The sequence below is a fragment of the Amphiprion ocellaris genome, chromosome 6 (genome assembly GCF_022539595.1).
Source record: "Amphiprion ocellaris isolate individual 3 ecotype Okinawa chromosome 6, ASM2253959v1, whole genome shotgun sequence".
In the NCBI taxonomy this organism is placed as follows: Eukaryota; Metazoa; Chordata; class Actinopteri; family Pomacentridae; genus Amphiprion; species Amphiprion ocellaris.
The window spans coordinates 14,282,823-14,310,661 of record NC_072771.1 but is presented as its reverse complement, the minus strand read 5'-3'; the positions used below and the strand labels follow the sequence as shown (position 1 = coordinate 14,310,661).

Genomic DNA, 27,839 nt, shown 5'->3' with positions numbered 1-27,839 from the left:
TTGTTATTGTATTTTTTTAAAATAACTATTATTATTACAACATCCGCCGCTGTTTATACAACTTTAGGAGCTGTTTCTGTTCAGGCAGGTCTGCGGCCACCGTAGTTCCGTCCTGGGTCCTTTCATAATAACAACATGGCTGCCCTCTGTAGGGGCAGACACCGGTGGAAAAGGACTCACTGTTTGCGTGTTTTCACAAGAAACCTGACAGGTAGTATTGACTTAATAAATGTGCTTGTGTGGAGTTAAGACAGCCGAACTCCGTGAAGTTAGCAGTTGGAAACGTTTCTGTTCGATAATTGAACCACAAACAATGCAGGAGCTGAGAGGAGCTGCTGGAACTGACTGCGTCCCCGTCAGTCTGAGTCGATTAAACACATTAAACACGTCTTTCTCCGCAGTACATCATACATTACATTATTACAGTGTTATTGTAGTGGCGTTAACTAGTCAGTCTGACAGCCACTGAACTGTTACTGCCGAACAGCTGCTCAACAGCTGGACTGTTAAAGTGTTAAACTGAACCTTCATTACTTGGCCATTGATACAACTTTGTAAAGTGGTGCTGATAAACAGAGGTGTTGTTTGTTGAAAACGTCTACCTAAACAAGTCCTCATCAAGTTTGCTGCTGCTGGAAGGAGTGACGACTTTTAATCTGCACGAATTTACACGTCAGCTGCAAACCTGTGTTTGCCGGAAATATCAGGATAACGTGTTCTTAAAGTCTAAATAAAGTAGCTTGAATGAGGTGAGTTGTGTTATCAGTTAAAGAAAAGAGTCCTTCCTAAACTCTTAAAGTATATCCATAACAGGTTACTGTGTGTTGTCTTGTATGCTGTGAAGCTCAGATTAATTTGCTAAGTGTTGGTATGAGTGTTTGTAATGTACTCTTGCTACGTATCGTATACGCTCCGTATGTCTTATACGGCCAGAATAAGCAATGATGATGTCTTAAATTTACCAAATGCAAATTGTACGCTGTTGATCAAAATTAGGAAATGGCAAGCAACATTTTTTGGACACATCGTAAGGAAAGAGACCCTGGAATATATCGTCACAACTGGAAAAGTGAATGAGAAGAGAGGATGAGGCAGACAGAGGATGAAAATGTTAGACAGACCGACATCATGGCTACACATGGAACGGGCAACAGTCACAATTCAGAAAGCAAAAGATCGGATTAGGTGAAGAAAAATGAATGAACGCTGAATGGCATGGCACTTCATTGATTGATTCCCCAAAGTGTAGAGCTTAAATGCTGCTTATTCAAAATGCTTTATCAGGAAGACAATCTTTTTTGATACTTTAAGTACATGTAAAAAGAACAAACCCATTATTATACTATAGGCCTGAAGAATATGGTGGAAAATATAAAATTTTCCACATTCAAAAAAAGTTCCAGTTCAATATTCATTGTGTAATAATAATAGATTTTATAAATGTGATGGTCATTACCACAGGAGACACCATCGAAACATTAAACTGCTCTATATTCTACTGCAAAGATGAAAACTTAAAGATAGAAATTGCTCCAAAAATTTAGTCATTACATTTTTTTCAAGTGGCATAGGCAATAGAACTATTTTTGCCCAGACTGTAATAAGATAAATAAGTAAAACACTAATGATAGTTAATATAATGGATATAATAATCCAAATAAGAAAATATTCTAGAAAATATTTTAAAAGATAATAATAATATGATCATACTGCGAATAGTCACTGAAATTGAAACAACCTCTTTTGCACATTCTGCAATCAAGTAAGATAAAATAATAATAAAACAATAAACCCTGGGTTAACCCCTTGACACCTGAATTTATTTATAATTAAATAAAAAACATGTTTTGGTCTGCTTTGCTTTCCAGCTGATGCTAAAATAAGTGGAGATTGTTAATTTATCTATTACATATAGAACATAGATACGTAGATATATAACGATAATAACAGATAAATAATAATTAGGTCCCACTCCGACCGGTCCTATGAGAAACCAGTGCTTGCAAAAGGTTCCGAGGTACGTATTGAATATGCACAAGCCGGCACTGGGGGAATGGATACTCTATCTCGACTGCAGTCTCAATGAAAGTTGCAAATTTGTGACAATAGGCGTCAAGGGCTTAATGTATATCCTGATTTGCAGCCTTTACAATTTGATAATTGCATTGTGTCAGACTGAGATTTTGATTTGAAACTGATGAATTATTAAACCCTGGTATTCATTATTCAATATTCTCATACAGCGAAGTATGACTATGACCTGGTGGTCATCGGTGGGGGTTCAGGAGGCCTCGCCTGCTCCAAAGAAGGTGAGGTCTTTTACCTATTATTTCTTCATGTTCGGACATCTATGTTTTACACACTAATTTTCATGTAGTAAGACACTAATTATACATATTTTACAGCGGCACAGTTGGGACAGAAAGTTGCTGTTTTAGACTACGTGGAGCCATCTGCTAAAGGTAAAATACACTGAACAGAGCACGCTTCAACAGTTGCTTCCACTAGACAAAATTCAGCCACAACATTTTTGAGTATGTATGAAAATGCTGTTCCAAACAGGCACCAAGTGGGGTCTCGGAGGTACATGTGTCAATGTTGGCTGCATTCCTAAGAAGCTCATGCACCAGGCTGCTCTACTTGGCACTGCAGTCAAAGATGCTAAGAAGTACGGCTGGCAGATCTCAGGAACAGTCTGCCATGACTGGTAGGTCTAACCCAGGCTTAACCACGGTTTCATCACTTGAAGAGAGGAGTAATGCCCTTGCTTAAAAGGCTGTCAGTGTGAAGAATTTGTAGCCCAACAGCACCATCTAGTGATGGAATCGCAGTAAGACATTGTCCTTGATAGAAAGTTAACTCTTGGTTGTATCTGTGTAGGTTCTTAGTCATCCAGGTCATGGTCAAACAACAGGACTTCTCTTGGTTACTCGTGTGTGATTTCTTTCTATCCTTCAGGGACAATACATGTTTTAGTAGTCTGTTCTTTTCTTCTAGTTTACAGTGTTGAAGCTTTGGTGGTAATTTGTAAGCATAACAAAGGAATTCCTTAGGGTATGGACCTGCACTGCAGTTTTTTGAAAAATAGTTTTAAAAATCAGCTCATTAAAACACCCAAAACTAATGTTTTTAAAATGACAAACACACTGGTAATGTATCTAGTCAATTTTGGCCCCATGATTAAAAATGACCTTGAAACAAACCAAACTTTTTTTATTTTTTGATTTAACATCCTATAAGACAATCTTGGTCCTTCTTTTTTTCACTCTATGTAGTGTTTATGGAAAGTGTGTGTTTATAGTATTACCTCTGGTGTGTGTTCCAGGCCCACCATGGCAGAAGCCATTCAGAACCATGTCAGGTCTCTGAACTGGGGTCACAGAGTTCAGCTCCAGGACAAGTAAGTGACAGCAGATTGGCTTATTTCATTATTATACTTACTGATATCACTGATGATGTTTCATTTGGTTAATGCATTTAGACGGAATAATATGGGAGGTAATAAGTAAGGAACAATTGGTTCAGTAAATGCTTGAGAAATTGTTCATCTTTTAAAGGTTCCTAAACCCTCACATGATAAAAAAAAAAAAAAGGTATATCTTTAGATTGTGTACAATGATTGTTATGTAGAATAGATATAGTGTGCTTATCCATGTCCCTCCCACTTACTCCTCTTTCCTCTCCGTTGCATTTTTTCCATTATCATCATTTTTCATTATATACTTGCAGAGAAGCCGCGTTTCCATAAGATACTCACAAATATTTATATCCCAGTCTGGTTTACTTCCATTTTTTTCTGTTTTCATGGCATGATATTGCTGAAGGCGGTACATTTCTGTCACACACACACCACACAGCCGAAGGATTGATCGTCAACGACCACATGTTGATAGAATGGCTGGCTGGAGGGCAAACAGGTGTTAACCTCTGTGAGAATGTGCCCAGGCTTAAATGTTTTCAATTCGATGAAGTCATTTGCTTGGACTCGGAATGTTAGTAATGCTTCAAATATGATCTTTTTTTTTTTTTTTTTTTTTTTTTTTTTAGATTTTTTATTACCGGTTAGCCATAAGCGGCTGTGCTTTCAAACAGCAGGGAGGCCTTGTTAACCACAGAGCTGTAGCCAGTCATTCCACCAAGCATATTCATTATGAATCCAATACTAATTGAGTGGAGATGTTAAATAAACATTCACTGTTGATTAAATGAAATTTTCCTACGTAGAAGTATGTAACAGGTACCACATGAGTTTGAATTTAGAATCAGTCATGCTCCCACTGACTAATGAGTTCAAAACAATATTTTATGTTCCTGTTTGTGGCAACGGAATAGCTCACTTTGTGCTGAATTTAAAAACATTTAAAGGTGGAGTCTGGAGGAAGATTGTTGACATGTAGCTGGTGAGCGTGTTTAGATGGTTAGCAAGTGACAGATTTACTGTCCCTCTTGCCTCCACTGTCTCCTCCCCATCTCCCCTCCTTTTCCTGTACATGAGCTTGAGAATGCACCGGACTTGTGAAACAGTGTTGTGTGGATCTCTCTGAGCCACATTGTATCTCATTTATAGAACCAGAGCTCTTTACAAACACTAAGGTTTTTCCTTAGGACATACACATAGAATGAATAGGTAGCAAAGGTATAATCAGTTTTGTACAAGGAACCAAAGTTGAATTTAATGACGCAGTCAAAAGAAACTGATGAAATCATTTCTGCTGCATAATCCGCTTCTCTGCTCTTGATCTGGACACTCAGTAGGTGTTAAACCGATCCATGAAGAGATATAGCTCTGTAACCTGCATCCCCTCCTCCTGCTGGTAATAAAACAAACCCAAAAAATGGAATCATGAAACATTCAGAAAATAGCTAGAAACAGATCACATGATATCAGGCTACTATGCAGCCCTGTCGCAGCCTCTTCTCTGTACATTTCAGCACAAACAGTGTAGAGAGTGTATCATTGTAGTGCGTTACAGTAGTAATCTGCATTAGCAACCTGTTGTTTTTTCTGTTTTACAGGAAGGTAAAATATCTGAACATCAAAGGAAGTCTGTTGGATGAACACACTGTTAAAGGGTTAACTAAAGCAGGGAAAGAGGTGGGCTGCTAAGTCACATTACAAACTTGCTTTCCATCAAGACATGTTTTATATTCTTTATATACAACAACCAAATTGGACATGTTTATAATCAAATTTTTTTGTACCTCTAGGTAATATTTCTGTGCTACTTTTTTTCTCTCAGTATAATGTAAAATCTGAATTTAAATGAGTTAAGTTAGTAATTTGTACTTTGAAGTGCAAAAACTGTGAATTCCTAAAACACCTACATACCTTGTAAGAGTGCTGTTACTTGTTTCAGTGATTTCAAAGAGTTTCCATCATCACCTTAATGCAAAATACTGTGGAGACCACTTGCTTTCATTTGACATTTCCTTGTTTTTTGAAGGATATGAACAAAAGCTTTTACTTCATGTTTCCCTCCGTTCTCTTACAGACAGTCCTGACTGCCAAAAACATTGTGATCGCCACAGGTGGACGGCCCAAATACCCCACAAATGTAAATATCAGCATCATCATTCCATAGACATGTTTGTGTGTTGTTTGGTTGGTTACCTGTTAGACACTGAAGCCCTGGAAGTTAAGTAGAATGCAATTTGGAAGCATTACACTACACACACAAGCTTTAAAACAGTAGAATTTAGAAAGAAAACTGTTCCTGGTATGTTGTGTTAAATATTTCTGATAGATCTGTTGACTGTTATTACAGATCCCTGGAGCGATGGAGCATGGTGTCACCAGTGATGATATATTCTGGCTGAAAAAGTCTCCTGGAAAAACGTGAGGATGTCTTCTTTTGCAAAACATCTTCCCACACACAAACATCCATCCATTATCTGTACACCGGCTGGAGTCTATCCTAGTTGACTTAGGTTGAAGGCAAGAGAACAGGTCACCAGTCTATCACAGGACTACTTATACAGACAACCAATCACACTCACATTCACACCTACAGATTATTTCGAATTACCAGTTAACCTCAGCATGTTTTTGGACTGTGGGAGGAAGCTGGAGAACCTGGAGAAAACCCACACATGCACAGGGAGAACATGCAAACTCCACACAGAAAGATCCCAGACCAGGACGCAAACTGGGGATCTTCTAGCTGAAAGGCGACGGTGCTAATCACCGAGCCACTGTGCCACCCACACTTGCATATACTTCTGATTTAATATTATTATATTAAGGAGTTTTAATCCAGTTGATGTAAAACCAAGTTATAGTTAAAATTGTGGCTACAGCATCTATCCCAAAATAACACTTTTACCCTTGACTGTAAAACATTGCCGTCATTCTTTATATAGTGTGCTTCAAGGGAAACAGACCCTCCAACCTCTGCAGTATTACTGCCCTACTCTACCCATTACACTAACTTTGCTCGCTGACACGGCACATCCCGCTGTCACACACTGTAATCATTCATCGGTGACATGCGGTTTGTTTTTCTCCCTTCCTGTCAGCCTGTCCTCACCTCATGATTCAGATTAGCGGCGTGCATCCTGACCTTTACAGAACAAGCCCTTTAATCCAGCCATTTAGCTTCTGTCATCACCTGGTTAATTGGTCCTTCCCTGATGTTTCCTCTTGGCACATTGTGCAGATGGTGACTAGTGGTTGTGGTATACCTGGGCTGTGGAGGTTGTTTGCTTAACGGTGATAGATAAGAGGAAATAATTATTCTGATATTAAAGCTGCATGTGAATCTAAGTTGTCTGCACCTGGGATATTGAGTTATTAACTGTTTTAATTACATACATTATTTTTTTAATGTAATTCTTGTGTACTTTGCCAGTGGGTATACAGCAACTTAATGCATTATCCTGTGTAGGACTAACACAATTTTAATTATAAAGTGAGTTGTGTATAGTAATATGTCTAATATTCAGCTTTTTCACCACTTGGTGGCAATACAAAGTCATTAATCCACAAATTAATCCAAGTGCACCATAAGCATTCTTAAGCTATCACCTGTAGTCTTCACCCACTCAACGGTTTGTATATGAAGCTGAATTATCCACTCTCAGAGACCTCTTGAGCTCAGGAAGTCCTTTCGTGTAAGAGTGTGATGGTTAGTGGAGTCCTCGACATCGCCTGAGGCAGACAGGCGTTAGCTGTGGGTTAGCATTAGCTTCCTCTATAAGGGAACTTAACCACACACCTCAGCCTGAGCCGGAGACGTTGTTGTGCTGTCGACTCGTCAGCTGTGCAGGTGATCATCCAAGAGGCTGTTTCCACAGGCCGGGGGAGTGTAGGAGGGGGTACAAACGAGTGATGGGTGTTTAATGGACCTTGGAGCACACACACACATCTAAATGACAGATTTGGCCTCGAGGCCAGAGTCCAGAGCTGGTTGCCATCATCATGATATCAGGAGAAAACACTGAGCACGTGCCAGCAGGCCAGATACTGGTCTTAGGATAGGCCAGTACATTGACACAGCTGGATTCGTACAGTTGAGCCCACAGTTATTCATACTCATGTCATATTTGGATCCATAGTGATGTTTTGTTTGAGCATTAGGTTTCTTCTGGCTGGTATGACAAGTGAGAAAAACAATAAGATATTGTGTTAGAGATGTTAATTATCAATTTTAAACATTTGTATGTCATTTGGAGCCAGACAAAAATTACTGGTTAAATAAAAATTCACTCCAAGTTAAAATTTGCCATGAGTATGAATCATTTTAAATTTAAATGTAGGTTTAGGTTAGATTCAGGATCTAACTCTGTGATGTGTTGTACAGTGGATAAAGACACCACAATGCAGATGACATCAGCATCCCTTCCCTGCTTTCCATAGTTTCAAAGCACACATAAAATCCCCAGTGTATAAGAAGAAACTCTAAATGGAGGGAGGGAGGAAAACCCAACATGTACAGTAATGTGACCGCAGAATACTGTGGAGACCACTTGCTTTCATTTACAGTAATAATAATAATTTAAAAAGACATGTAAGTTGGACTGACATCAAGCATTTATAAATGTATCAACCTATGCACTTGAAAGAAACAAAAGAGTTTTTGAATGTACTGCTTATCAGTGCATTAGCTTTTGAAGAACTTCCCAAGGTTAACAAGCAGCAACAGACAGTCTGTTGTCAGAGCCTAAGTCTCAAGAGTTTTATAATATTTCCTTTGGTTGGGTGGGTCTCTGTCCTAATTCTTACTTCAAATGCGAATCCAGTGTCCTTTGAGACATTACACATATGGACGAGACAGCCTGGCCTTTTCACCATTCACTTTAGTCAATACATTTATAGTTTTGACTCTTTTATGTCTTTGATGTTTTGGAAAGAAAATAAAACACATGATGCAAGTGTTCCATTGATTTAGTAAATGCAGAAAGTAGTGACTTCACTCAGTTATTGGCAGATATATTTCATTTTCTGAGTCAATGCAGATTATTGTAATCAAGAAGACCAATGAAAGGTATACTTTGCAGTTAAAATGAAAATCTTTTCATTATAATTTAGAATGCCACGAACTCCAACACAAAACTTAGGAAAGATGCTTTTGTTTCTTTATGATTTACGTATGATTAAATTAAAGACAACTTTTGTAACATTTATCCATCAGTGTTGATAGACTATCAGTTGCATTGAGTCAATCAAATAGAGTTGTCAGCAGGAAAGAGAGGTGACGACAGACAGTATTACATTTTTGGATTGATTTATTTGATATGGAATTGGTTTTAAAACAAATAACAAAACTGATAATGGAGTAAGAAGCTGGGTATTGGACAATAATAAGTTCACCCCTATTTTTGCCTGATTTGTAATAAGGCAGAGTAGATATGATGTCTGTTTCCCAATTCTGTCTTCGTCCCCCTGAAATATCAGCATCGTTGTAAAGATTCTAATCATCTTTTGACTGAAACATGTCTTGGGTCTGTATAGATTTTAGACCCTTATAAAACACAATAGAGACGAAGAAGGGTTAGGGGGAAGGAGACTGTTTCTCAGTGATGAAAGTGTAAAATCAAGCTAAAGCTCTTTGCCTAATCTTCTTTAAGCCACTTCACAATATGTGCTAAGTGCTGCTGTGCATTACGCAGACGTGGGGAAAATGGGTATTGGGGCTTTGAGTGGTTTGTGTTAGCATGGACCAGATCAGGATGTGCCGCAGGCTTCCAGAGCTGTCAGGTGGAGCAGACGTAAAGGGAAGAACGTCTGGTTTGCAGCAGTAAAAAACAATGCAAAAAAGGGCCTCATCAGTGTGGATGATGGGCTTCACTCAGCGGGCCGATGTGTGGACTTGAGCCCTGAACATGGCACACCCCATCCGCAGGGATTAGCCTAAATGCTAGCAATTAGCCCTCCTCAACGCTACAGATTTCATGGCTGGATTACAAGTGTGATTCACGTGGACCACACAGACACACACACATAGTTTTTACTGTCCCTGTTTTCGACCTTTTCTTCGCACTTCTTCACTTCTTAGGTTATGAAGTTTTGTAATTCATCACCTCTCTAATTCTAGGATTTAAAGTAAACATTTTCAGCTTTAAGCTTTGGATTGGCTTTTGTTTTATTTGGCCAAAGTGTGCTGCACAGATGATGAAATGTATCTTATTTTATTGTTAGTTCTGCTAAGAGCTCCCCTTTAATTTGTGTTTTGCAGACTTGTGGTTGGAGCCAGCTGTATCCTTTGTCTGCCAGAGAGCTTGTAAGTGATGCCACTGTATAAAGTCCACAGGTAATCAGTTGATATAATGTAAAGTAATTAAGTTATTAAAAAGTTACTGGCATCAGACCCAGATTCAAGTAGTATTTTTGAAGAATTCTTCACTCTTTTTAAAAGTTAGAGTGCTGTACCTGCAGCACTGTATAGGAACGGTGATAAAACAAACTTTCCAACCCCAGTTTAGATGTTATCTTACTATTCTTGAGTGCTGCTTCTTTTAAAGCTACGTAACTCTTGCTAGGGCCACACGTCAAGTGTTTTTTTACCTATAAATAGAGAAAAATACTGTAATCCTCAGCCTAGTGTTACTCAGATGTGGCTCTGGAGTGTGCAGGCTTCCTCACAGGCATTGGATTGGACACCACAGTGATGGTCCGCAGCATCGCCCTCCGGGGTTTTGATCAGGTATTGCTTTCTTAGCAACAGTCTGAATATTCTGGACATAAAATTAGTATTTTCTGTCATGTTTGAAGGCGAACATTCTCTTTTGGTTCATGGAGCAAATGGCAGGTCTAGTGACAGACTACATGGAGGCCTATGGGACCAAATTTGCTTGGAAGTGTGTCCCAAAGAGAGTGGACAAACTCTCCTCAGGAGCCCTGCAGGTGACCTGGACCAACACACAGACAGGCGCTGAGCAAAAGGACACCTACGACTCTTTATTGTGGGCAGTTGGTGAGTTCGTTTGTGTGTGTGACTTTTTGGGGTCATTTAAAAAAGAACAATATACCTGAAATGGTATGAGCTCATTGTGTTGCTTAGTGACACAGATGCTAAACTGTAGACTTAGTTAGATGGCAGCTCAAGACTTGACCTTTACGGGAAGTTTTGAATTGTTTTGTACCTAAAAACATTTAATTATCATATTTGAGCCTGATATCATCCAGAACCATTAAAGAAATAAGAATATGCGAGGCATTTCTTAAACAGCCTCCCAACTTTCATATGACACTATTAACCCTCTAAACCCACCGGTGGGTTTAAAAGACATGTTGTATTTTTAGAAAATCACTTAAGTTACACCATTTATTGGAGTCAATAATCTGAAAGAACTGTCTGATTTTCAACTCTATGACAGCCCATGAACTTATAATTTGGCATGCATTACATTGAGAAAATTACAAGGAACAAAATCCTTATTTCATCAAAATCTTTTTTTTTATACATGTCTGATCATAAAAAGTACAAAAAATAAACAGTTTGGACTCAATAGATCCTGTAAACACAAAACAATTTGCTCTCCTCAGAATGATGCATCAATGGATAAAAGTCACATGATAAACATTCAGGAAGTATTTGGCTGAACTGCAGATAACTGACAAGTATGGAAAAAAGTTGGGGAGACTGAGAGCAAAATAAAGCAAACTTGATCATTAATATAAATGCAGAATGGCTCAAATGCAGCATACAGAAGAGCAAGTTGTTGGGAGATACATTTAGCACAGTGATATAGTTCTAAAGCTGATGTGCATAGTAGTGTGATAAAGCTTCTGGTCTATAAAGGGTGTAAAATATGGATGTGAGACTTAATTTGGTCTCCACTGACTCAACCCTTGGACTTTTTTCAATTGATGTAAGACCTTAGGACTTCCCCCAGAAGAATTAAGAGCTCAGGTATGCTAAACCTGACTTATTTAGTTGGGTCGATTTTAATTATGAAGCAACAACAACGCAACTTTTTTATAAACCAGATCCTAAATACCTGAATGGCATGGCAGTAATTAAGTCCTTATCCCCTATTTTAACTGCTTTTCCAAGGATTACGTGTAATATACCACCCATATTGTTTCCCTCTGATGTAGATATACATCCCTGAGCTAAAACATTGGTGTGACTGTATTCTCACTGCCACCAGTTGTCATTGTCATCCTAAATAGAGTGCAGTGTCAGCAGATAGTGGAAGAATCAAGGCTGAAAACAAAGTAATAAAGCGTGAGTGATGGGAATGGCCAGGGGAAGTGTTAATCGGCCACCGCTGGCTCTCTGGTTCTGGTTGGAGAAGAGCAGGACGGGGCAGGATGCACCCAGGCACAGGGTCACCACGTTCCCCTCTTTGTCCTCTCTCTCCGAGCCTTCCTGCCCATGCCAGTCCTGCGGAAACCAACCATGCATCTGTCACTGCCATCCCTGCCTGCGGCCCTCTGCCTGCCATTACCAGCAGCCCTCCTCCTCCTCTTCCTCAGCTATTCATTCTTTATACTATCATTTCACTTCTCCACCAGCAGAACGAGTAACAATGGAAGGAACATCCGTCAGGGCCGCAGCCGTCGGTTTATTTGTTTTGAACGCTTTCAAAGGCAACACTTTGCTTCCGAAAATCTGACTAAAAGGTTTTTTACTGTATTTGGGAGTGTGTGCGTGAGGGGGAGAGGGTCCCTTTGTTCAGTGCGTGTGACAGCGACGAGGATGTGTGTGACCCTGCAGCTGAGATGACGTTCGTTCTTCCCTCCCGTGACTAAATTCCCATGTCGTCTCAGCGTAAGACTGCTGGTGAGAATGATGTTCGCATTGAGTGTATGCATCAGTAGATGTTTTGACATGTGTGACACGATGCGTCCCTTGTGTTTCCGATATTCATTAGAGTGAGAGATCAAAATCGAGACATTTGGGGACTCAGCAATAACAGGCATTTATACTGTTTTGGTACCAATTCACAGTGCACTGACTCTGAAGTATTGTAGATTGTTTTTTGGCCTCTTTCACATTACTTTTTGTATGACCTGTAGCAAAATCTCAAATTGTGCAGCTTCAAATTTCTTCACTTTACATCAAAGCAGTTAAAACACTTCCAGAAGTTGTCAGATTACAAAACAGCAGGTTTATCTGTGTTAGCACAACAAGCTAAAGCCTTGTGAGGGCAGCATGTGTATCAGTGACAGCTTTCGTTCCCATACAGTTCAGTGAGAACCAGTCCCACCGTGGTGTCTGCTCTTTGATGTGTGGATGCAGGAGTTATGAGTACAAGGCCACTTCCCCTTACTGTGGCCTTACACCAGAGGCCAGGCGGGGTCCCAGGCCTCTGTGGAGTTATTAAAGGCCAGAGGGGACCGGGGGACAGTATCACCACCGTCTACCACATCCTTCTCCATGGCCCTGCCTCCCTCCACCTTTCCCCTGCTCCTTCCTGACCTCATGGCCGCTCCCCTGTCCAGGTGTGGTGAAAGAAATACACCAGGAAACAGAGCATTTCCACGTTTCCTGTCTACGTACAGACAGTGGATACATTAGTCTTCCTCCTCACTGCCCTCTACAGTGCTCAAGGATGTCATTTAACATTTCCTAGTTTTTTTTTAAAAGGCCATTTGCCTGTCTCAGTTTTACAAGGCACCAATGACATCCTTGAATGTTGCTGTTTTGACTAACAGTCTGTCTGCATTACTCTGTGAATGGCAGTGTCACACAAAATGAACAATACTCCAAATCGCTTAATTTCAGCTCTAAAATACACTTGTAGCGTTGACTTTCACCATCAAATACTGTCTAAACAACAGTGTGCTTTAAAATACAAAATGCAACACTTTTCATTATTCCTGTTACTATGAAATGAAGATGTGACCCTTAAAGGAGAGAAAGCTTGTTTTCAACCTAAAGAATATTTTAATCATTAAATATGAAAAAAAGAAGTACAATTTGAAATTAAACAAAACAAAAGAAATGGTTAAAAAAACAAAACACACACACACACACACACACACACACACACACACACACACACACATATATATCTGTTATATATATATATATATATAAATAAAAATTTTATTAAGCCTGAAGTCCACACCGGAGGGAGTAATTCTTTGTCAATGATACTTATCTGCCTAAAAAACACCTTATTTTACTGTGTATTTTATTCACAGTATATACATGCAAGTTATGTCTTACAGATTACCTTTACAGACACCCCCCCCCACACTGCCCACTGTCCACTTTCAATATCCTCATCAGTCATGATTTTTCCTTGCTGTTGTTGGACAGCTGACCAATCAGAGCAGAGGTTCTTTGTGTGAACAGGAGCTAAGGAAGAGCTGTTCATAAAGAGGTTGACAAGAGATGCTGCAGCAGTATACAGTATGAGAAAAATAATGTGCTTTTTTTTACATTTAAGCATGTATCTGTATTCTGGTAGACCCGCCAAAATATAATGATGAACCCACATATATGCATAATGTCAGGACTTCAAGACTTCAAAACTCATCTAACCTTCTTCTTCAGCCCTGCGTCAGTGTGGTCTGATCAGATTTGACTGGAAGCGCTGGCAGCATAAGCAAACAGCCCTGCAATTGTCATCACATTTCCATTAAAATGTTGCGAAAGTAGGATTAGTACAAAGAAGTACATGACATCACCTATTTAACAACAGATCCTCACCTACTTGTGTTTGTGTGTGTGTGTGTGTGTGTGTGTGTGTGTGTGAGAGAGAGAGAGAGAGAATATGTTTTGAGTAGAATGATGTACAGTACTGGTGCTGTGACAATTTACCGGCACGTTAGGAAGAAAAGGAACAAGTGATGGTAACAATGTTGTTGGTTAAGGTTTGAGGTACAGCTCATTTTTAATGAGGGAAATTTGTGATAGTCAAACAAACCAAATTGTCAGAGTTTACACTAAGATGTCAATACATTTCCACTCTCTTTGTGACTCATAGAAGCTACACATTTTTTCTACAACTAGTGAACACTTTATCAATTAGCATCTTAAAATCTTTTTTGGCCTGAAATGAAACACAATGTCAGTTTTTGGCGTTCTGTATGATCTATTCCCCCAAGAATAACAATCTCCTGTCACATTTCTCTGCCTTTTGTCTTTGTTCATTTGATTGATCAGATAAGCATCCAGCTCTCATTTCAACTCGTGGAGGTTTATTGTGGCTAATTAGCCTAGCAGTCTAGAGGCTTCCTCTTGATGTCACAACATTCTTTGTTCAGATTGGCCTACTTGTGGAACCATAGTGTGTGAGTGTGCCCAAGCTCCAACCGAGTCCCTTATCAGCTGTTGTTGTGTCCTTGCTGCACAATGGAGCCGACTGCTCAGTTCTGTAGTACAGCAGTGACTGGACTTACAGACAGGAAGGCCGGACATTTTAAAAGAAAGTCTATACTTATCACTCAGATTCTATCAGTATGGGTTTTTGTAAGCTAATACTGATCTTTCTGGACTAGCTAATGCTGTAATTCAATATTTTCAAAGCAGACTAACAAATGTTCAGCATCACAGCTACAGAAATGTATTTGTGTCTGAATTGGACAACCATTGAGACAAGATACAGACCATTATGAGATGCAATCTCTTCACTTGAACTCTAGACAAAACTAGACTAGACTAACTAAATCGGCACCGCTTTATCGTAACTCGTCCTTTTGTAGCATTTATAAGTAGTATGCAGCATGAACGAAATAGTCTATCGTACCCAAACGTTTATAAAGATAGCTGATTACTAAATCTTACAAACTGTTTATATGCGTGTTTTCAATATATTAAAAATTCATAAAGACTTCATGAGCTACAGGGTATAATTCTTGAACTTGAGGCCCACCTCTTTCAGTTCTGTAACTCACATCCCATTCCCACCAGCACCAGATAGTTTACTCAGCTGCCAAAGACAATGAATAAATATTTATCAAGGAAGAGATACTTCACTAATAATTGCAAATAGTATGATTAATAATTAATTCTGTATCGAAATAGATTTCATGGGATGATAAATTAAGTCTATAATAATAATAAACATATGAAAGTACATTATAAGTTGTGACAACCATTTATATTGGTATATACTGGCATAAATGCTTATTAGGGCCAGATTTATTTGCACTAGTAAGTAAAGTATATGAATAAATAATAACTACAAAAAAGAAAATTGTATTTATTGTAGAAGCACACTTCTGTTGCATTCTACCACAAATTACACCAACTAGAGGGAGACATGTATTGCAAGGTTTTGGTCTTATAAGACAGGAAAGTAGTTAGAAGTCCTACTTTGGGGAATTGGTAATGACTACCCAACTTCCCCTCTCTCCTCCTGCTCTGGGTTTCTATCCCCGTCATCCACACATGCTGTGGAGCAGTAGACCGGTCCCTGTAGGCCCCCTTGCTCTGAGCAGAGGGGGTAGGACGTTGTTCTTCGGCTCCAGCCAGGAAAAAGGGTCTCGGGGGTTTGTTATTTTTGCTGTCCGATAGCATCTACATGGGTATCTCAGGGCCGGGTGTTTATTATGCTACCCAGGGAGGTTGTGAGGAGCTGTGTTGAGGACGGGGGAGCGCGTGGTCCATGCTCCATCACCATGGAGACTCTGTGTCGACAGCATCAGTCAGCCATCCCCCAGGAAGTGTCAAAAATTGCACCTCATGGTGTCCCGTGGGATCGATGAGATCCCAGTTCCCAACTGCTCATCATTTTCTCCTCTCAGCTGGCCAGATGTTGTTGTTTTATAACTTCTAGTTCTAAATAAGGGGTGCACTTGTATTTAAAACCACCAGTAACATTGCTGTTTTAAATTCTGAGCTGTTAATTGTTATCCAGTCAACCCTCCAACACTCAAAGCTATTCAATTTACAATGTTACTAAACAGGGATAAAGCCGCATATTCTCATATTTGATATGCTGGTACCAGCAAATGTTACTTGAACACAGCCAGTTGGTCTGTCTGTCTTTGGTTCAGACTAAAATACATGTGCTATTACTAAATAAGTTTTCAGTTAGAGTTTGCTACCTATGTTCAAAGTCCCAGCAGACAGATTTCAATGTCTTCGGTGTTGCACTGCTTTTCTGCTGCCAGGAAGTGAAGCAACTTGATTTGATGGATTGGCCTAAAATTTTGTACAGTCATGGGTCCACGAAAAAACTTTGGCAGAGGGTAAAAACAGATACGCAGAAAAATGACAGCATCCTCAGGCAGTATCGATGCTGCCTGAGGAAGTGCCAAGTTTGAAATGCTTTAAAATCCAGAGTAGCTGCTGATACAAGCACTTTACATGCCATTTAGTGCCCGTCGTCATGCACATATTGGGTATATACATATTGTGTATGTTCTTTCACGTTTTTACCCTTACAGTTACCTCCCTCTTTTTTTCTATATATATTAACTGTTTGCAGACAATTTATCCTAAAAACATCATCCGGTCAAAATTCTAATTTGCCCAGTAATCGGGTGAATATCTGTCCATCTATGTTGAGTTTTGTGCTTGGTGCTAATGTTAGCATTCTAAGAAGCTAAACTTGGATGTTGACCAGGGTAAATATTATTTTTGCCAAGCATCAGTATGTTGTTGTGAACTTGTTAACATGGTGATGTTAAAATTTAGTTCAAGGAACTTCAGGAACAGATTAGTGAAGCTGCTGACTTGACTATAGACACCTAGAGATGTTGTTTAATGAATGACTTACATTTTTATTATAATTGTATGAATTGATGGCTCTTAATTTTGTGTTAATTTACTAATTGATTTAACAATAGTTGGTTTATGTTCAGGTTTTTATTCAGCCGGGATAAGCTGTCATCTTTTGATAACTTCTGTAATTCTTGGAGGGGGTTTTGCCATTTTAGATATAGCATTGTGGGACATACAAACAAAGCAGACTGTGTTCTGATAACTCTCTCCTCTTTCACACCTCTTATCATAATAGTGCTGTAATGTTGCCCTTCTCTTGTTTTATCCTTCTGAATTCAGGTAGAGCTCCTGAAACCAAAGCCCTGGGCCTCGACAAGCTTGGCATACAACTCAACAAGGAGACTGGGAAGCTAATTGTAGGTGCAGACGAATCTACCTCGGTGCCAAACATCTATGCTTTTGGTGACATCAGCGAGGTAGGTATTGTCAGCAGATCCCACAGTGACAGCAGAAACAGCCCTGATAGGAGTCACAAGTGGAAAAACACGCTACATAAATATTAGTCTTAAATTAGACTGTAAAAAACAGTACTATGCCAAAGCTGTTGGAAGTCCACACCCTTTCCAGGAACTGTAAATGTTTTTCATAGTTTAAACAGGTGGTTCAGAGATGGCAACAGTAAAAAAAAACTGAACTCATCATAACTCTGAAAATTCATTTAGTCTTGTGATATTCACATCATTACGTGATTGGAATACATTTTAGTTGATCCTGTCGATACGTTCAGGTAGCAAATTAAATAAAATTAAAGGAAATACATAAAGTGTCTTAGTAAGGTGTTTTACCACCAGAACATTTTCAGAACACTTTCTCCAAGTTTCTCTGTTGGAGAGATAAACACCATTTTTCCAAAAGGTATTGCCTGATTTGGCACTGTCTAACATGTCGATTCAACATCTCCCATAGTTGTTTAACTGGTGTAAGGTCTGGTGACTGTGAAGCATATGATTGTCACCATTCGTTTCATATTCATCAAACCGGCCGGTGACTGTGTATTGTTTTCCTGGAAGAGTCCATTCCTATCAGGATAGAAATGTTTCATCACAGGATGAAGGTGATCACTCAGGGCCACTCAATGGTTCAAGTTTTCACTGCATTTTAACATGTTTCAATGTCACTCCAGCATGGGCTTGTAGTAGATTTGCAAAATTATAAACAAAAACTTTAATTACAAAGACATAGATAGTCTAAAATTCAGTAGTCAGCCATTCTTCATAACGTTTCATCAGTTTTCACCAGATTTTTTGATCAGTGCAACATAAGACTTGACTGATGTGGTACAGCAGTTATTTTATTTCATGGTCTAATGCATGCACTGTCACCTTTGCTTCGACCTACTGCATAAACAACCTTGAAAAATTGGCTACTATGGTCCATTTTTGTCAGTAGCTGCCTTACTTATAATCATAGACATCTCAACTGTTAAATACATCTGGACCTCCTCCTGTTAGACATATACATGACAGCAAAGTTTTACAAAAATATCATGAAGTGTGGCCAAATGTTACAGAGTCTACATTTGATGAGCATGATAAATGGCAGCAGGCAACAATTTAAAATAGAAGATGAAGTCATTTATAATGCTCTCAGAATTACAATCCAAATACAGATATTTTTGTAACATAAGCAGATACAGATAGAAGCGTTGCTCTATATCTAAAGTAGGTACTATAATAGTCCTCCAGCTCATAATCATTACAAAATAAACAACCTGCAACATGCAAAACAATGAGATGTTCCCTTAAAGTTTGAGCCAGGGATTATAACCCAGTACACTTATTGTTGAATTCACTGAACATCTCACATCTCCTCTGGTAGCCATCCATTCTGTGTGTGTGCTGAAAAACAAAAGTAGTGTTTGTATAAAGCCCTGGGAGAGGGATTAGGAATCGACAAGGGGAGATGGTTTGAAAGGGGCAGTTAGAGTGAGGTGGCAAATCTGGCACATGCTGAATATTTAAATAAGCCAACTACCAAAACATCAACGGTTTTATCCAGGAGTACAGACTCCAACTTTGAATTTGTTTGCAGCCATATTCCTTCCTATCAGTTTGCAAAGATATTAACATTTCCAGCATGTCTAATGTAAAGGAGAAGGTAAAGTCCAGATAAGTGTTCAGATAAATTGCAGTACAAACAGGATGAAGTGTTTTTTTTCTTTTTTTACTATTTAAATTGCATGATAGTCATCTTAATAGTAAGTTTTGTCTTTATTGTGCACAAATACACGACTGTTTTCCACAAGTAAAAACTTGACTGAAGACTCTGTTAAGCTGCACTAACCTGCCTCCATATATATATATTTACTGGAATTGGCAGTGTGTGTTCTGAGCTGAACCAGCCATGTTAATACTAGTTAGACCTGCTGCATGTAATGTCAGTGTTGTTTTTTCACCACGACCAGCTGTGCGCTTCCTTCCTGCCTCCCAGGCTTCATGACACACACACACTCGCAGAGCGTCTTTTTGATCGACAGCTCGCTTTGATGAGTCGTGCTTCACCCCAATCTGTCTGTCAGCTTTTCACAGCGGCAGAGAGGTTTTTTTTCCCTTTATTTAAAAGCAGGAGGGTTGATATGCCTCACAATTTGTCCACTGTTTTGTTGTTTCAGTTTTTTTTGTTTTTCATCTCAGAAGAGAGTGCCAAGTAATGCATTATAATGACGTATGCTGTCTGGTGTTTAAACAGTTACTGGAATGCCAGAGCACACATCCACATGCATGCAGAGGTGCAGGAGATGTTTTTGGACAACAGGATGTGTGGTGGTGATTTAACAGGTTTAAGTCATGCCTTCAGAATTGCCCCGCAGCTCTACTGTTTCCTGCACAGCTCAGTTAGCTCTGTGTTTGTCTGTTTTGGCAGACGTCCAAAACAATAAAGGCAAAAACACCGAAGTAGAGATTTTTTTTTAAGTGAACTGGGCGGTTTAAGTGTTTACCACTTGTCTCTGTTGTCTGTCACTGACTCATGGCCCAACTTGTCTGTGTGTTTATATTAGACTGTTTCTGTAGAGTATTACTGTGTGTAGTCAGAAGTGTGAGAAAGAAAAGTGACCAACGACCAAATTGAAACGTGTTTTCTGATGATCTATGCGTTCTAGAAATTATATTTGTATAAGTTGACTGACATATGCAAGCTGCAGTGCAAATGTGTGTCCAAATCTTTTCAAATTGTAGGACTTTCTTGTAATACAGACATGTCATAATTTTTAAGCCCCTATTTAAAAATCATTTTTAAAATCACTTACTTGTTGTGAAGCTACCACATTGTTGCAAAACCCAGTGAAGCTTTTAGGAATTCTAACTATAACTTCACTGTATTTGCTTCCGCTGTGCTAAAGATATAAATCCTGTCTGTGTAGGTGATTCAGCTGAGTAGCAAGCATAACAAAGATAAAGGAGTTTTCTCAAAAGGCAAGAGAATAGAATTTTTTTACACCAACAAGGCAAAGTTTTAAAAAAGACAATTCACATTTCAAGAGATATGGTTGACAGCATCACAGGAGAGTTTAGAACTCATGATACAGAAAAAAAACTTTCTGGATGTGGAAGAAATAGCAACATTATTGGGGAAGGGAATCACAAAACTATAGCTGGGACTAACCTCTTCAATTATTGTCAGAGAGTTGCAGGAGAAGCTGATGAAGGCAGAAGCAGAAGTATCTGTACAGACCACGTAATATAATATAAGATGCAGTAATGGATAATCTTGACAATGTAACTAGCATCATGTTTGTTTTTTTAAATACCAGGTTATCTTGAGGAAAAATGTAATACCCTTAGTGTGCAAATTGAAGCTTGATAATCATTGAAGACAATAATATTCAAGCATACATCCAAATCAACCAAAGCTCAGTTCAGGAATGTTTCCTGGAATGTCTCTGATTTGACCACAGGCCACGGATTTTGGGGTATATGGACATCACTAGAATGTCTCACAGCCTGAGCGAGTAATAGTTTTGATTGCGGCGGTGAGTTAAACAAAAGTGAGAAATGATTTGCATGTGAATGTGTGTGATGTGGAGATGCACTGAGGAAAATTCAAATCTCTGTTGTTCCAGGGTCGTCCTGAATTGACCCCGACAGCCATTAAAGCTGGAAAGCTCCTCGCCCGCAGATTGGCTGGTCAGAGCACTGAGCTCATGGACTATGACAACGTAAGACACACACACTGAGGCTGATCATTTAACTCCATCTTTCAAAACCATGTGGCTTTTTGTTCCTATTGTTTTATGCTGCTGTTTTGTGGTTGGAGTTTCCTCTGCATCCTCCCATCTCAATCACACTGTACTGCCTACTTCTCTAGAGCACAATTCATATCATAATATACCAGTATTTTCTAAAATAGCATCATTCTTCATAATTCTGTATTCGCTCATTCATTCTTCAGCAGATCAAGTTTTATCATTATTATTTGGGTTCACATCCTACAGGAAAACAATATACTGATATCTGTTTGATACAGTTTTCATACCATATAAATCTGTTTAAATATGTCATTATTTCTGTTTGATGCTGTTTGTGAACATTTGTCGTTAAAGGAATAGACAGCAGAAGTATTCCTTACTTCCACATATATGACAACTTGATTGCTCTGTAGTTACTGGTGGCCTTAAATTCAAATAATAAATATATACTTTAAAATGCTATACAAAATCCTGACAGTACCTTTTTTCCAGCATTTAATGGAAGTTCTGTCTCTTATATCTTTAGGCAAAAACTGGATTATAAACAGTAGGAAAGATCTCTGCAGAAACTCTCGTATCACAATGGTTACCACATGATGAAATACTGCAAATTATCAAAACTGTACAGAAAATACATTTCCACTGTTAATGTGTGAGATGCATGAGAGCTAAATTAGCAGAAAAACAAGATATAAATATTAACAGATGAAGTGATTGATTCTGTGTGTACTTCTGTTTGACAGGTTGCCACCACAGTGTTCACCCCTCTGGAATACGGCTGTGTAGGTCTGTCTGAGGAGGAGGCTGAGAAGAGGCACGGAAAAGATGGCATAGAGGTGACATTTGTTGCTATAGTCCAGCTTTAGGCAGTAGATATACAACTGTAAAGTTATTGCTAAAATGAATTTGAGGTATTTTGATTAAAAGCCCTTCGTATGTCCACATTTCACAAGAGGCACTATGAGTGGCTGGCACTGTTGCCTCACAGATAGAAGGTCCTGAGCTAAAACCTCTGCAGTTTAATCAGGCTTTTCTGTGTGGAGTTTGGATGTTCTACCTGTGCCTGCATGGGTTTTCACCAGGTTCCTCTCACAGACTATGACAAGGAGTGTGTGAGTGTGCATGGTTGTCTGTTTCTCTGTGTTAGCCCTGTGATGTACAGTCAGCAGATGCAGTCCATCCCAGCTGACTTAGGTGAAGGCAGGGGACACCTTGGACAGGTCACCAGTCTATCACAGGGCTACATAGAGGGAAAAACAATCACACTCGCATTCACACCTACGGACAATTTAGAATTACCAATTAACCTTTTTGGACTGTGGGAGGAAGCTGGAGTACCTGGAGAAAACCCACGCATTTACAGGGAGGACATGCAAACTCTGTACAGAAAGATCCCAGAAAAGGATGCGAACTGGGGATCTTCTAGCTACAAGGCAACCACTGATCTACTGTGCAGCCTAAAGTAGATACAGATCTAGAATTTTTTAAAAATGAATGGATGTCCACATTTCAAGGGAAAATGCAATAGCAATTAGGATTTTTTTTTTTGTATTTTTTTCATAGTGACATATAAAAATAAATGTGTGGATGTGTATGTTTACAGGTGTGTGTGTGTGTATATATATATTTATATATACATATATATATATATGTTTATATATATATGTTTATATATATATGATATATTTTTTACATGTATATATTGAAATAGTTTTTTATTCAGAATAATTTTTTTTTTCTGTTCTATTCTATTCTTTTTAAAATGTGAACATAAATGTATTTAAAATTTTAACACTTGAAAATATAGCACCATACAGCAAGCACTATGATTATACACATTTGATAAAAGAGGAGGCCCTAGTCAACGTGACCCCTGTAAGTAAAAAGTAGTCTTTGGGTGAAAAAACATCTTTAAATTTGAAATACAAAGTCATTTAGCATCATATTTTTGGTCTGCAAAATTAAGTACCGGTAATTAAACGATTAATGTTAATTTATGACACTGTAATGCAGAAATTGTGCATTCTTTTTAGTATAACAGCAAACCGGTGCAGCACTATTTCATGACTGTTACTGTAACTTTGATGTATCATGAATGTATTTTCTGTATCAGTGATATATGACTAGGTATGTGCCACACGTGCAAACAAAGCAGCAGAGGCCGTATTAAAGGCTTGTTACTGCCGTCAACCTAGATAAAAAACACAATGTCCCATAACACCTAAGCAAACATTGACACACACACACACACACACACATACAGAGCAATAGCAAGCGGCTCTGTGTTGTACCTGTTTGTGTACGTGCGTGATGTGCCAGATACTAACCAACACCTGCACATCACCGTCGATAAACGGTTTAGCCAGCCGGCTGAGGCTCCTGGCTGTGAGTGACAGGCGAGCAGGAGGCCTGATTGAGGTGTGTATGGGGTGATGACAGGTACACTGAGATCTGAGGACGAGCTGCAGCACCGGCCCCCCGACAGCTGCATGGCCCTCGCAACTTGTGTCGGCACGCTCGCCCGTAGAATAAAACACACGACGACACGTACGTCTCAGTAAGGACGGAGAAAACCAGTCAGTATCATAAGCAGACACTTTTCAGATGTTAGATTAGAAGTGTGAATATGAATCAGCGATAATGAGGCTCTTTATTGCATTTTTGATGAATTAAACTTCAAATTATAGTATAGAAGAGTTGCTGCTATGACCTTATATTATTCTTATTCTGTTGTAGAAACGGAACCTTATATTTAATTTGTTTGTAGTGCATTACAGCGCACTTTAAGTGTTACCAGTTGCCATTTCCATAAATCTCTCTCAGTACTCAGATCTATTTTAGTTGCATTGTTAAAAGCAAATTTTTGTTTACCTCGTTTTCCTCTGTTACACAAAGTGAATGCATCACTGTATGAAATGTACACAAGAAGAGATCATCATCATTGCTGCTGGAAATTCCCTCAGTGCTTTTGTTTGCACACCAGTAAGCTCCACTGGTTAAAGCAAAGATCCACAAAGGGTTATTCTGAAGTCACTGTGAAGTTCTGATTGGCTGCAGGCAGAATGTGCAATATAAAACACTAATCCATTCCATATTATTTCTCCTGTTTACACCATGTGTCCTGTGTGTTTGTGTCTGTGTAGATCTACCACGCTTTCTACAAGCCTCTAGAGTTCACTGTTGCAGAGCGCGATGCCAGCCAGTGTTACATAAAGGTAAGGTAAAACTCAACAAAGATATAGTTTTCATTTAAATGCTGTATAATATCTTTTCTGTGAGTTACATTCATTTGTGCATGATCTTAGTCAAAGACAGGAGCAGACAGGAGTGATGCTTCTAACCATCAGATAATACTGCTGTCTGTTTGTGTCCACTTTAGCATCTGCTTTTCCTGCTCAAACAACCAAACAGATTTTTAAAAATGATCTAAAAATGGTTTTAAAAATATGCCACACAGCGGCAAAAAGATGAGAAAGCCACATGTAGTAAAACAAGTGTAGGTAACAACTTTTCGGCTTCAGCTGACGTTTGTTTCGATTTTGTTTTCCTTGCGTCTTCAGGTAGTATGTGAGCGGGGTGGTGATCAGAAGATCCTGGGTCTGCACTTCACTGGTCCAAATGCAGGAGAAGTCACACAAGGCTTTGCTATGGGCTTCCAGTAAGTTTGTCATCTTTTTTGAAGACCGTTTTTGAGGCTTTTTGAACTTTATTACCATACAGCTGAAGAGTGAAAGGGAATAAGATGAGCTACAGGGGCAGCCCTGCATCCAGCAAGCTAAATAAGTCCTACATCACATTTGCATGTTTCTGTTAATTAGATTTTATTTATGTCCTTTGAAGCCACCATCCTATTAGTGGTGAGTTATGTTCTTCTGATGTATTTGAACTCTATTGAAGTCACCAAGATCTGTGGAACATAATACAGGATCTAGATGTGATTATTTATTTGGAATACTAATGTTTTCAGAGAGCTTTTTGACACAAAGTCGTCAGCTTATTTCCTGTAATAAGTAATGTGTGATTTAAAAACTGTTCTCAGCTTCATGTGCTCCTGAGTAGACTCAGCTTTGGTGTAAGTGATTATTTTAATTTGGTAAACTTCATTTGACCACAGGAATAATGAAAGCTGAAGGGAGTATGAGCAACATTTCTTGTTTGTGTGTCTCAGGTGCGGAGCGACGTATTCTCATCTATTGCAGACAGTAGGAATCCACCCAACCTGTGCAGAGGAGGTGGTCAAGGTCAGCATCACAAAGCGCTCTGGTTTGGACGCCACGGTCACTGGCTGCTGAGGTTAAGCTCCTCGGTCTCTGAACACACAGTGAGCACACAGGGTCCCTGGGTGACAGCAGAAGGAATTTAGTCTGGGTTTAACCTGCTTTTTCTCCTTGTTCCTCTCCATTTATGTGGCCTCAGGTTCACTCAGCTGGTTTTTTGCTCTCCTCCTGTGCAAAAAGGTCTCGTCATAGATCAGTGATGCAGGTCATCACAGGCTGCCCAGGTTAATGTCACTGACATGTCATGTGTTACCTAAAACTGTTATTATTCCATGTACATACATGTTGTGTGTATGTTCTAAAAGCACAGAGGTATGGATCAGGTTAGTTAGAGCCCCGCCACAGACCGAGCGTCTTTTAAATAAACAGGATCATCAATCAGGATTAAGGCCTGCACTCGGGGTTTTGTCGAAACCGTAAGAGAAACGTAGACTGGGCCCGAACGTTCCTCTGAATATATATTCTGCAAATATTGTTGTTTCTCTGGCTGTACTTCCTGTCCATTAGTCTTGGAGGTGACACATACCATACACCCTCCTACCATGACACTGATGGATGGCCCCGGGGCCGTCGCCGCAGCGACACCGCTCCATTTCCCATGGACACACACAAATAGTCGGCGGGGCGCCTGTCAGTCAGCCAGCAGGGACTTAAGCCGCTGAGCTCCAGCTTGTTTTGGGCACAGCAGAGTAGAGCAGACCTCTTCCTTTTCCTCCCATACACCTCAAACTCCACATGCATGGAAAGAATACAGTGCAACTACTAACATGTGCTGTCAAAAGCTGTATGGATGCCACATCTCAGACACACACAACTCTATCGGTAAGACTGCTGTTAGAGCTCTGTTACAGCTGCACTTCTCAACCTCACCCAAAGGTGGCACTATTGCCCTCCAGTTCTCTCACGTTTTGGGAGCCAAGAACGGAAGACAGGACAAAGTAGTCACTGGCTAAAACATAGGCCTGAATACATTCAGGTTGCACATTTAATCCTTTTAATCCCTATAAAAGATATGTGCTTTTGGATGAAGCAGGAAAGCAGGCCTGTTTCATGGGTGCCAAACTGATAAGGGTTATCTGTTGTGTGTTTACATGGATGGCAGAGTAGCCCTCAGCAGTCATCACCCTTGAAGATAAGGCCATTTGTTTATATCAATAAAGCAGTAATGGACCCCCACAGTACGCCAAAGTGCTCCAATGTTCAACCTGCTGCCCGTACTGAACATCTTGGGTTTATTAAGTAGATGAGGAGGGAGGAGCTGTCAATAAAGAGGCTTGCTGCAGAAATTGAGGGACCTAAGAGGAGGCTGCTGGGTGTAGTTTATTTTTATTTGAAGTCTAATCTGCCCAGTCTGATTAATGATTCTGATGAGGGGAGTGACAGCGTGCCAGGAGATGGTAAGAGGAAAAAAGAGCGAGAGCTACCAGGTTTATTTGGACCCGAGCCGGAGGAGAGAGAGCCGAGCTCCAGCCCCAGTTAGGGAGGGAAGGGGGATTCCTGTGTGCTCTGTTCAGGGCCGAGGTGCTGACTGAAGGACCCTGACCTCCGCTCAGCAGGAACAGCTTGACTCTATCACTCGGAGCACAGAGGGCTCACATGCTGCAGCGCTGCACGGCAGGGGCCTTGGGGGAGCTCTGGGTAGAGAGGGGGTGGCGGGGCGGGCCGAGCCAAGAGACGGACAGAACCATCCAACCAGCCAACCAACACAACAGCGAGCGGTGCCCAGGGTAATTGAGTCTGTGTTCCTGTGCTTAACGAGCCACTTCAGAGACCCCAGGGTGGGCCCAAGGCAGCGTGAGGGAAGTCATTGAGGCCATCAGTGTAACTGTAATGTCTGTTTGCTCTTTACCCTCCGCTTCCCTTCTGCTTTATTTCATGTGCTCTGTTATTTTATACACAGTACAGCTGCTCGCACGCACAAAATGAAATCCGTCAGTATTTAATTTTTGTAGGAAATGTCTGTCCTACTTGAATGATTTCTGTTCACTGTTGATCCGCCACTTAAGGCCCAAGATTTCAGTTCACCTCAGCTGCGCCTCACGGGGGGTCAGGGTTCAACTTTCAGGTCGGCCAGCTAATGATGACTTGCACTAAAACCCAAAACTGGGGAGTGCAGGCCTGATGTCTCCTGGTCGTAAACTTTAGCAGTTGTAAATAGAGAAGTGTAATTTTCCATTAAAGCTTTGTTATGCATAATTTATATGTAAAGTAATAACGCATGTCACCATTAAAGTAATGACGCCCAACTGA

At 39.8% G+C, this 27,839-nt stretch overlaps 1 protein-coding gene across 1 annotated transcript; it reads left to right on the top strand.

Annotated features, from left to right (window-relative positions):
* Nucleotides 1-126: 126 nt before the first annotated feature.
* On the top strand, nt 127-27,839 carry txnrd2.2 (thioredoxin reductase 2, tandem duplicate 2). Its single transcript, XM_023271532.3, has 17 exons — nt 127-211; nt 2,244-2,309; nt 2,406-2,462; nt 2,563-2,707; nt 3,326-3,400; nt 5,017-5,095; nt 5,493-5,555; nt 5,766-5,836; nt 9,675-9,694; nt 10,051-10,142; nt 10,238-10,412; nt 17,406-17,542; nt 21,187-21,282; nt 22,056-22,148; nt 24,456-24,527; nt 24,873-24,970; nt 25,481-27,839. The coding sequence occupies exons 1-17, from the start codon at nt 136-138 to the stop codon at nt 25,602-25,604; spliced, it is 1,539 nt and encodes a 512-aa protein (XP_023127300.2). The 5' UTR covers nt 127-135; the 3' UTR covers nt 25,605-27,839.